This window comes from Megalobrama amblycephala, linkage group LG22, assembly GCF_018812025.1.
Source record: "Megalobrama amblycephala isolate DHTTF-2021 linkage group LG22, ASM1881202v1, whole genome shotgun sequence".
NCBI classification, from domain to species: Eukaryota; Metazoa; Chordata; class Actinopteri; order Cypriniformes; family Xenocyprididae; genus Megalobrama; species Megalobrama amblycephala.
The window spans coordinates 11,016,729-11,029,275 of NC_063065.1; the positions used below are offsets into that span (position 1 = coordinate 11,016,729).

The following is a 12,547-nucleotide window of genomic DNA, read 5'->3' on the forward strand; positions in this document are numbered from 1 at the left end:
TGAATGAGTTCAGGTGGTGATGAGATATAAAGTGAAATCTGTTTGACAGGATGGAATGAGTGGACAGACACTATTGGACAGCTGCTGGTCATGCAATTTCACTGTTATTCTATAATTTCTATCAAGACCTCTTGATATGAACTCTTGAGACACTCAAGAGAAAACTAGTGTTTTACCCATTAAGGACTCATTTAGACTCCAGACTTCCCCTGTTTCAGATGTACCGTACATTTTTCTATGTCATTCCCTGACAGATATCAGAAGTGAATGTATTTTATGATCCAAGCTAAATGTTATTTTCTGTATGTCTTTGTGCTGGGAACTGAATAGAGTACATGTTCTCACAAACAAACATACATTTATAAAAAACACTACAGTACAAGCACGCTCACACACACACACACACACACACACACACACACACACACTGGAGCTTTGTTGTGTTCTCAGGTTCCTGCGAAAGGGATCTTATCACATTTATATTTAGAATAGAGAGAAAGGCCCCTTTGGTGTTACATATCACAGATCACATTCTCCATTCATAGAGAAATCTCTCTCTCTCTCTCACACACACACACACACACACACACACACACACACACACACACACACACAAGTGAGTGAGACATAAAGGCCAACTGCTGTGGCATATGACAGGTCATCTTATCTGTTCAATGGCAGTGCAACATGGCAGTTGTGTCATAAACAGCATAAGGCAGAGAGGCCTCTCACACACACACACACACACACACACACACACACACACACACACACACACACACACACACACACACACACACACACACACAAAGGGTCATGGCTTATATAAAAAAAAAAAAACTAACCAATCACAAACATTTGAACATATATAAAATACAAGCCAGCGCCCATAATACTTTTATAAAAGTAATAAATGTTAGACAGGCTTTGTTATAATCCGAATTAATCATGATTAAAGGTTGCAGTTGCTGTAATGGCATTTTTTTAAATTTTAAAATACCCTCAGAAATTTCAAGTAAAGTTCTATTCTTTCAATAAATATGATGTATAATAAATAATCAAGATTACATTCACAATACAACAATTTTAAAGAGCTTAAAGGAACACTAAAGGTTCCTCTCTTGCCATACAAGTTCAAAGTGACCAAATAAAGTTCTAAAAAGGAAAAAAAAAAATCGACTTAAATATAGCAATTATAGCTGAGTCGGATGTTTTTGGAGTCGCTATGATCTGTCATTATAAAGCAATATCTATATGACCCTTCAAAATGTCTACTTTTGTGTTTGACAGTCAAAATAACCTCATAAAAGTATGGAAAAAAAACAGTAATTTCTTAAACGTAAGAAAATACTAACAGAATCTTCATTTTAGAGTAAACTATCCCTTTAAATGATTAGTTCTCAGTATTAAAATTACTCACTCCCATGTCATCAAAGATGTTTATGTCTTTCTTTCTTCAGTCGAAAAGAAATTAAAGGTGTCCTAGAATTAAAAATTGAATTTATCTTGGCATAGTTAAATAACAAGAGTTCAGTACATGGAAAAGACATACAGTGAGTCTCAAACACCATTGTTTCCTCCTTCTTATATAAATCTCATTTGTTTAAAAGACCTCCGAAGAACAGGCGAATCTCAACATAACATCAACTGTTACGTACCAGTCGGGGTCATTAATATGTACACCCCCAATATTTGCATATGCCAGCCCATGTTCAAGCATTAGTCAAGGGTAGGACTTCTGGATGTGCACAGCTGAATCATCAGACTAGGTAAGCAAGCAAGGACAATAGCAAAAAATGGCAGATGGAGCGATAATAACTGACATGATCCATGATAACATGATATTTTTAGTGATATTTGTAAATTGTCTTTCTAAATGTTTCGTTAGCATGTTGCTAATGTACTGTTAAATGTGGTTAAAGTTACCATCTTTTATTACTGTATTCAAGGAGACAAGACTGTCGTTATTTTCATTTTTAAACACTTGCAGTCTGTATAATTCATAAACACAACTTCATTCTTTATAAATCTCTCCAACAGTGTGTAATGTTAGCTTTAGCCACGGAGCACTATCAAACTCATTCAGAATCAAATGTAAACATCCAAATAAACACCATACTTACGCGATTAGACATGCTGCATGACGAACACTTTGTAAAGAACAATTTTGAGGGTTATATTAGCTGTGTGAACTTTGTTTATGCTGTTAAAGGCAAGTGCGAGCTCCGTGGACGGGGAGCGTGAGCATTTAAAGGGGCCGCAGCCTAAATCGGCTCATATTTAATGAAATTGAATGTTTTCCTCAAAAACCTTAATTTCTTTTCGACTGAAGAAAGACAGACAAACATCTTGAATGACATGGGGATAAATTATCAGCAAATTTTAATTCTGAAATTAACTAATCCTTTTAATGCCAGAAATACCCCCATACCTATAAAACAAATGAACGTGGATACCTGTAATGTTCTGACCCCAAAATAATATGCATGACAGCAAGATTTCGATTACATGTTGGCCGTTTTGCGCATGTGCTGACCTCTCAGTTCTGTGTATAATATTCTCATTACACAGAGGGAAGAGGAGCACAAATTGTGTGTGTATGATTAATGACGACTACAGTGAGCATGTTTGTGTAAGTCATGTAATGCAGGCTGTGTGACAGCAAACATGGAATGCAGCCTATCAGAAAGATCAGACAGACAAAAGAGTGTGTGTGTCTGGGAAAGTAAGAGGGAATATGTGTGGGCCATGGAAAGAATATGCACGACAAAGGAAGGAGGCAAAGAAAATGTTTGGATAAGAATAACTCAGTGTGTGTTACAAGGACACCAGCTGTCTGAATGGGACTGTGTGTGTGTGACAGCAGAGTGACAGATGGAACTTGTCACAGAGTCTGAGTCAAAAGCCATCATGTTTACCCAGGAGGCTTTGCTGGCAGAATTTGTTTTGACGAGATTGAGCGCCAAAAGGAGATCGCGTTACTCCTCACTCAACACACACACTTATGCTTGAACACACTCTAATGCACAGCCTGTTCCTGTAAATTTGGGAGCCGATGATAGATGGAGGAGGGGTTGTGTAACAGGAGAGACAGAGAAAATCGACCAATCACATCATCAACAATGACGAACTTATTTGTGCATTATATGGATGACAGACAGAAAGAAAGGAGGAAGACATGAAGGGCCGTGATGTGTTGGCCCAACTGTGCGTTACATGAAACGGCAGCTGACACACACACTCTCTCATTCACACACACAAACACACTATACTCTTCATATCCTCCACACAAACACACACAGCTGTGACATAAGGCTCACCCCAGCAGTGTCTGAGGTAACTGTGGGTTATTTTAAGTGCTCGGTAAGATAAAGAATTCTTTTGGAGATTTTAACCAAGACGAGAACCGCCCATCTACTTAAAATGTCAATCTTTTTCTATGCTTTTTACTAGTTGAATAAAACATACAAATAAAAAGCCACTAAGCACTCATTCAATAAATCCAATAATTTAGTTGGACAATTTTCAAAAGGACAATATTGATTACCGCAAATGGTGGCCCATTAGAGGCAGAACAAAAACAACACTATTATTTATTAATCACCATCCATTACAACCACAAAATCTTGTTGTTGAGCCTAAAGGGATTATCCACACTGAGCCTGAATTTTCATCACGTTTTTGACATGAACAAACAAGTCGAATGAAAAGACGTGACATGGCAAGTAATTACTGATAAAATGGAAATGGTTAATATTAGGGCTGTGTATCACCAACAATGTCACGATACGATACGCATCACGATACTAAAGCCACGATACGATACGTATCACGATATGGTTCAATTTAGAATTTAAATTTATTTTGAGCAGAGTTTAGTAACAGTAATATGTGTTTATTGAATAACCAGTGTTATAACAGTCGTGATAACTGAAAAACTATTTTGTTTTTGTCATTAAAAAAAACCAATGATTTAAATTAAATATAAAAAAATTGTCACAAAAAAGCTTCTTTTAAAAGCTTGCTTTTAAAGTCACTCCCTCAGTAACTGAATTGACAATTATAGTGACACTGAAGCATATCAACAAAGCTCAATGACTAATTTCACTTGCAACAGTAAGTTGACTGTTAGAAAACTAAGTTGGTTAATTATATTGGCTATAATATTATAATAATGTCTATACTGCCTGTTTTTTTTTTCCATCTGTAAAAATGATTTTTTTTTGGATATCAACTCAAAATATGTTCTAGAACAACATTTTTTTTATTAACGTGGTCTACAAAATATGGGCTACATGAGTTTACAATACACACTTAACAATAAGGTTCATTTATTAAACATCAGATAATGTATTAACATGAACTAACCATGAGCAATACATACTGTATTAGTTCATCTTTGTTAATGTTAGTTATTAAAAAATACAGTTGTTGATTGTTTGTTCATGTTGGTTTACAGTGCATTAACTAATGTTAACAAGATTTAAATGATGCGATGTGACCGCAAAGGGCACTTTCACTTTCACGATCAAAGTGCACGCCACTTATAAGCATTGTAAATGCAGTATTACAGTATACACATACCAATTAAATGCGCAGGTCTCCTCTCGTGCGTCCTCCCCACTGGACGAGGCCAATATCACTTTCGTTTCACTTTCAGATATCTCTATTATATATGTCATCACTGCTTTTACCTTTCTAGATGTAATTACCGAAATCAAAACAGTCCATAAACTATATCCTCACGAAAACTTAAGTCAAGCCAGCTCGCGCGTCAACCTGAGAGATCGGCCTCCAAATTTCTCGGTTTCTAAATGGACGGTTTGGCTTGATTGACAAACGCTAACGTTCGGGCATGATTTATATACCATCGACCTGTCCTAAAACGTTAGCACGCTTTGATCGATGACTTGGAGATCGCGTGTTTCTCCGTTCGAGAGCGCATTTCCTGTTCACATTCGCGATAAAACAGCTGATTATTTACGAATGAAAGCTCACAGAAACGTGAATGTCTGCTTGCATTGCTTGCTAGCGTCAATTGACATCACGTGATTGGCTAGATTTAAATGCAAGACAGACTCGATACGGCAGCTGCTGTATCGATACGCGCATCGTCAGGAGTTCATGACGATGTATCGTTGTATCGATATTCTGAGCACAGCCCTAGTTAATATACCCTTATAAAATAGATTCAGTTCTGCATGCTGATTGGTCAATTAATCCAAGCAGCTGTGCTTAATTATGTAAAGTAAATAAAATTTGACTAAAAAAAAAAATTCCAATGTATATTTATCTGTTTGATCAGGATACGTTTTTTTTTTCCCTTCTAATATTTTTACTGGCTCCACCACAAAAGAATAATAAATTTGCATTCTTAACAATGCATTTTGCTAGAAATATTTATATCTGTATAAATATTTCTATGCTACCGTTCAAATGTTTGAGATTTATAATGTTCCAAAATATTTTAAAGGTGCCCTAGAATTAAAAAATTGAATTTATCTCGCCATAGTTAAATAACAAGAGTTCAGTACATGGAAATGACATACAGTGAGTTTCAAACACCATTGTTTCCTCCTTCTTATATAAATCTCATTTGTTTAAAAGACCTCCGACGAACAGGTGAATCTCAACATAACACCGACTGTTACGTAACAGTCGGGATCATTAATATGTACGCCCCCAATATTTGCATATGCCAGCTCATGTTCAAGGCATTAGACAAGGGCAGCCAGTATTAACGTCTGGATCTGTGCACAGCTGAATCATCAGACTAGGTAAGCAAGCAAGGACAATAGCGAAAAATGGCAGATGGAGCAATAATAACTGACATGATCCATGATAACATGATATTTTTAGTGATTTTTGTCAATTGTCTTTCTAAATGTTTACGTGTACATGTTGCTAATGTACTGTTAAATGTGGTTAAAGTTACCATCGTTTCTTACTGTATTCACGGAGACAAGACTGTCATTATTTTCATTTTTTAAACACTTGCAGTCTGTATAATTCATAAACACAACTTCATTCTTTATAAATCTCTTCAACAGTGTGTAATGTTAGCTTTAGCCACGGAGCACTATCAAACTCATTCAGAATCAAATGTAAACATCCAAATAAATACCATACTTACGCGATTAGACATGTTGCATGACGAACACTTTGTAAAGATCTATTTTGAGGGTTATATTAGCTGTGTGAACTTTGTTTATGCTGTTAAAGGCAAGCGCGAGCTCCGTGGGCGGGGAGCGTGAGCATTTAAAGGGGCCACAGCCTGAATCGGCTCATATTTAATGATGCCCCAAAATAGGCAGTTAAAAAAATTAATAAAAAAAAAATCTATGGGGTATTTTGAGCTGAAACTTCACAGACACATTCAGGGGACACCTTAGACTTATATTACATCTTTTAAAAAGACATTCTTTCTACGGCACCTTTAATTTTAAATAAATGTTCTTCGGAAATTTCTTTGCATCAACGAATCCTGAACACGATATATCACGATTTCCACAAAAAAAATTAAGCAGAACAACTGTTTTCAACATTGATAATAATAATAATAATAAATGTTTTCGAGCAGCAAATCAACATATTAGAAAGATTTCTAAAGAATCATGTGACAACACTGGAGTAATGACTGCTGAAAATTCAGCTTTACCATCACAGGAATATTGATTTATTTATTTTTTTAAATATGTTAAAATAGAAAACAGTAATTTTAAAACTGCCATTTCACAATATTATTTATTTTATAATAACATAGTATTTAATATAATTGCAAAATTCCACAACTTGTTTTTTATTATCAAATAAATGCAGTCTTGGAGTATAAAAGACTTCAAAAATCTTATAGATCCCACACTTTTGAATGGTACTGTATATCTATTTATATCTATGTTTTTATTTATTTTCATAAAACATAACTCATTCTTTGTGATTCATGCGAACTCATGCTTCTCATCTGAAAATGAATCTGAGTTTAAAATAAGCAATTTGAAGCTAGAGGTAACAATACCATTCAGCCTTCAGCCATAATTATATTTACAATATAGCATGGCCTCTTAAAGCCTCAATCCAACAACAACAACTAAACTGACTCATCTGAACATACTGTTTTCATTTTACAAACAGAATGACTAGAAACGAAATGAGCCAAAAATCTCCCAACTGTATTTTTACAAACTGTTATCAGTGTTTCATTCTAAACAAGGGGGGAAAAAAATTAAACACAGAACGGTCATCCTGTTTCTTCCCGGGAGCTTTTGTTTCCAGTGCCATATGTGTGTTTTTATGCATGTATGTATGTGTGTGAATGATGCTCTGCTGTTCTCAGAGATCTGAGACTTTACAAGCTCCCTAGTATTACTATCTTTGCCTGGAAGTAATTAGCCTTGTGTGAGAGAAAAAAATAGAGGTTGTCCTACAACAGAGTAGTTGGAAGAATAAGGAAAACATTATAAAAGAGATTTATAGCTAAAATTGATAGCTATTATAATTCACCTTTTAAAACTAGAATGATAAGCATTCATTAAAGCATTTTTCCTTTAAAATCAACCTGGGGACAGAAATGTTCTTCTAACTGACTAAACACCTGTGTGTGCTATTCAACTTTTTCTCACGTGCTTTTATATGTCATAACGAGTGTGTGCTCATGTGTGTGTCCATATGATCCATCATGGCTTTCATCATGTACAGGTGAAGGCAATTAAGGTGTCTGGTGTCATCATTGAGAACAAGAACAAAGACACACACTTTCTTCACCCGTCCACACCCAGTGTCCTCCAGAGACAACGCTTACCAACACACACACATATACATGCACAATATGTACTCACATCCAGGGAATCTTCATTGACGATGATGAGGGACATGCCATGTGACACCAGCTTACAGGAGTAACCTGAGACAAAGAGGAGAGTTACAGTAGAGGCGTTACCTAAAGCCACACATACACACCCCAACAACTTAACCTCTTTGTATATCTGTCATTACCCACTAATGCCTGTCTGCTGTCCACTGCTTTATCTCCAGTCTCACCCAATTTATTTTGAGCTGTCTGTCTGCTGCGCCCGCCTGACTGCCTATCTGTCCTTCCTTCCATGTCTGCACTTGTGTGTTTTCAATCAGTGTCTGTTTGATGTTGTGTCATTCTGTAGCATTTCCAAGTAGGCCGATATGCTGATATTGGCTCAACCAATGACATGATTTTGGGGTATACGTATATGTCAGGGACGTTTCCTCTGAGGAGGCAGTGTCTCCTCAAAAAATTTAATCAGAAAATAATCCAGATTACAAAAATAAAACAAAGCAAATATTACAATATGTGACATTAAAAAGTGTATAAATCGCTTGTTTGTCTAAAGTAACACTGTCCAACGGCGACACCGGTGGGTAAAGTTACAGCGGGATTCTGTGTCTCTCTTGCCTCCCCTGAGCCCACTGAGATTAAACAGACCCCCTAACATGTACAGTGAGTTTTTGTAATTGAGAATGAATAGAGGAAAGTCACGTGAGAGGAGGCAATGCCTCCATTGTGCTATGATTGGATATAATTTGGTTATGATCGGATATAGTTGGCGTTAATGGGAAGACAACGCACCCACTTCACTATCACCGCTTTATGTATGTAAGTTGAAATGGCCTGAAAACATGATGACTCTGGGGGGTTTTTAGTGAGCAATCAACTTGGGGAAATTAAAGGTACATCTTCGTGTCTGTGACCAGTGTTTACCGAGCATGACTGACTGATGAAAATAAGTTGACTTAAAAAAGAAGAGCTGAACATTAGCTCACAAATAAAATATATTGTTTAAATTGTTACTGCCTTTAGTTATTATTCTGGAATAAATGTAAAAATGCTTAAACACTAACTTAATGAGATTTAAGCTTAGTTTTAGTTAATAAATAGAACATTAATGATGTAAAATGTAAAAATACAAGGTGTATATATATATATATATATATATATATATATATATATATATATATATATATATATATATATATATATATATATATATATATTTTTTTTTTTTTTTATAAATGTAGTGTTTATTTAACCAAGAAAATTTGACAACATTAAGTGTAACTGGGACATGCATGTACATTTGATATATATATATATATATATATATATATATATATATATATATATATATATATATATTTGTATATAAACTTTGCCTCCTCATTTTAGAACACACTGCACGTCAATGGTATATATCCATGTCTGACACATACCGATATTGATGGCCGTCTCCTGCTTGTCTCCAGTCAGAACCCAGATCTTGATGTCAGCTTTCATGAGTGTTGCTATGGTTTCCGGGACTCCTGCTTGCAGCCGGTCTTCTATCGCAGTGGCACCCAGCAACAGCAAGTTCTGTGTGACAAAGAGATGAAAAAACAATATATATAGACTAATATTTAATATTTTCTTGTTTCTGGAACTATAGCATAATGTGAATATTATAAAATGTTTATGGATAATTTATAGTGTAAAATTACATGTATTTAAATTATAACTAAAATTACAGCAGATAAATGCAACTTTTTGAATAATTTTAATTGATTCTTCATTAAAATTCCAAACTTAATTTATAATTTTAATTATAATTCTGAACTCTGTTTGCTAACTTCAGAAAATGAACTGTATTATGATGCTAGGGTGTTATGGGTGGTTTATTTACCCATTTACTCCTCCTCTTTATCTTTCACCATTTCTTATCCAATTCATTCTATTTTCTCTATTTTCTATGCAAGTACGTATATGTGGAAGAATATGAGGAGTGTTTGGTGTATTTATGTGTGTGCAGGGTAACACAGTAGTGTTGTTGACTCTGGTTTTATGGGGCTCTTGGCAGACCGGTGCAGGTAATTATCCTCACTGTGGTATACCAACCCCTCCTCAGACTACTAATCTGGGCCAGAGCCCTGAAAAGCACACAAAACCCAACAAACTGGATTTTCACTGCTCTATATAACAGCGTCTGTGTCCTGGGGCTCAGGTCTCTGATCAGTAAGTTTGAAGTTTTGCAGTAATGTGTAATCCGGCCTGATGGTGAGGCAGTGAGTTTATAGCTTGTAGCAGTTAATGAGAGAACAAAAGAGCACCACCTTCTGCACAATATGAGTTCACAGCTGTTAAAATGTAATGTCACAGTGCCACCTGTTGACCAATCAATGTACTGCAGCTGAAGCACACGTAGCATCAGTCTCTCTTACATATATTAAACACAAAAATTATAGTTTTTTTTTTTTCCCCACAAGTCCAGATACCAGATTGCTACAAACCCGGTCTTTAGAGAAAGAATAATAATAAGAGTATTCACTATTTACATGCCGGAATATAGACACACTCAACCTGACGAGTCAGTTTAAATACATGTGTGTATTGCCACGACTGGTCAAATAATTAGCCAATTTCATTCGTCATTACTGCAAATATACATGCAATGACTATCCATTATGACATGTAGGCACTTTTATCTTAATGTACACAATAATACTCTTTTACATTGTAATCTTTTTATTTTTAATATTTGGCATGTTTGCATGCGGCTGCACAGCCCTGTATGTGTAACAAGCAGAGTGTACACGCGTTGTGCTCCCGCTTATAGGCGCATATTACTAACTCGCCCTTTAAATAACAAAAAAAAATACTGTGCCATTGACTTTAGACCAGGTTTCAGTTGGTCAATGGCACAGTCGTTTTCAGTTGCCTCAAAATAGCAACACGCCAACAATGTGGCTGAACACACCTCGGTTTCATACCAGCACGCCCATGGGCGAACAGATGTGTGCGAGTCCATTTGCTATTTTAACAAGGTGGGCACCTATACGTGAAAATGATAACATTTGTGTCGCACATGGTGTCGCATTGCGCCAGGTGTATGATAGGGCCCTAGGCTTTTATCAGGTATAGTATATCCAATCAGTTTTTTGTGGGCTGAAAAGTTATTTTTCGTCATTCAGGAAGTGACAAAATACATAAATCTAACTGAAGCTGTCTGTATATAGTGAACTTTGTTACATTCACTATATCGTGAATAGTAAATGAGTGAACAAGTCACTTTTTCAAACACTGTTTGTGCAAGAATTGTAAAATGCCAGCCGCTTATGTTCGCTGATGCACCTTGTGATTTAATTTCCGTCAGTTTTCCATCCACACTGACGGCTACTCGCATTACTGTCATTACTATAGCAGATATTCACGATAATGTCTGAACAAATGGATCCGATAGCATCACTTGCAAAAAAGACAGTACAGAGACTAATCATATTTAAAAATCAATTCAAATGAATGCAATGTGAACAAATCCTTAGTAGCAAATAAACAAGATATCCTTTACCAAACCTGTATGTTTTACTCTGTTCTAAGAGGTCTGATTTCAGATCTACAGCTTGTATAACAAAATGTGGTTCATCTATGTGAACCAGTCTGGATTGGTGAGAGTAAAGACACACTATCTCTCAAACAATCCCTTGATCATATATAATAACAGTTCTCTAGTGATATAAGCATGGCATATATTACATACCTTCTCAATTAATTCGTAGCATTCCTCCAGTTTCTGCGCCCTATCCTTTAGCACAGTGCTGACACGATTGTACTCCTTCAGCCATTCCTGATACGCCCCCTCCTCAAGGTCCACATATGCAAAACAAAGTGTCCGCAGCCCTGCACATGCAAACAAACACAAACCAAAGTTAATCGAAAGAGATAATAAACTGTTAAACCTTCAAACAATGACAGGCTGGAGAAACTCTTCACCTTCTGTGGCAAACTGCTCCAGATGGGCCAAAGTTAGGTCCTTATACTGTGATGTCTCATTCAGACGCTCAAAAATCACATTGTCCTGTAATACATGCAAGGCATCGTTACATTGCTATGGCCTGTAGCATATAATCCTATCCGTATTGAAAATAAGCTTTAACTCCATAAGGAATGATGAATTATGTGAAACTAACAGAATATGAATGTATATGTGCTGTAAACACTAACATTCAAAAGTTTGGGGTCAGTAATATTTTTTTTGAAAGAAATTAATACTTTTATTTTGCAAGGATGCATTAAATTGGTCCAAAGTGACAGTAAAGACATTTATAATGTTATTTCAAATAAACGCTTGAGTAATGGCTTTCAGCTTTGAACAGAAAAAGAAATTAATCTAAAACATTAAAAAAACTTAATGACCCCAAATGATGAGCGGTACTGTATGTCCTGTCTCTATGCTAATTATGTGGTTTATGAAACACTCACCGCTCCCTTGCAATAAAGTCTAAGTTTGCCCGTAGGTGTTCTGACAATCACTGACATCCGTTTGCGATTGCTGCAAAAAAAGACATATGCAATGAAACACAAAGTACAGGGTGTTTGTGATGTTGTGAGTATGTGTGATGGTGTGAAAGCTACCTGGAAAATTCTAGTACATTAAGAAGCTCATATGTCTGCTCTTTTCCTCTCTGAGAAACAAACACAAGAAATGTACACATTAAATACAACATACAAAGAGTATGTTTTGAGTTCTCATTATTAATGGCAAGAAAA

General features: G+C 35.9%; 1 protein-coding gene across 10 annotated transcripts in view; it reads right to left on the bottom strand.

Moving 5' to 3' along the window:
• atp8a2 (ATPase phospholipid transporting 8A2) overlaps nt 1-12,547 on the bottom strand; it is a 79,840-nt gene that overhangs the window by 35,063 nt on the left and 32,230 nt on the right. For all 10 annotated transcript variants that reach the window (XM_048174000.1, XM_048174004.1, XM_048174002.1 and 7 more), the window contains 6 exons: nt 12,413-12,462; nt 12,260-12,329; nt 11,771-11,855; nt 11,538-11,677; nt 9,241-9,379; nt 7,836-7,900 (listed from right to left, as the gene is read on the bottom strand). In XM_048174000.1, coding sequence (XP_048029957.1) covers nt 7,836-7,900; nt 9,241-9,379; nt 11,538-11,677; nt 11,771-11,855; nt 12,260-12,329; nt 12,413-12,462 — 549 coding nt within the window. The remainder of the gene's footprint in view (nt 1-7,835; nt 7,901-9,240; nt 9,380-11,537; nt 11,678-11,770; nt 11,856-12,259; nt 12,330-12,412; nt 12,463-12,547) is intronic.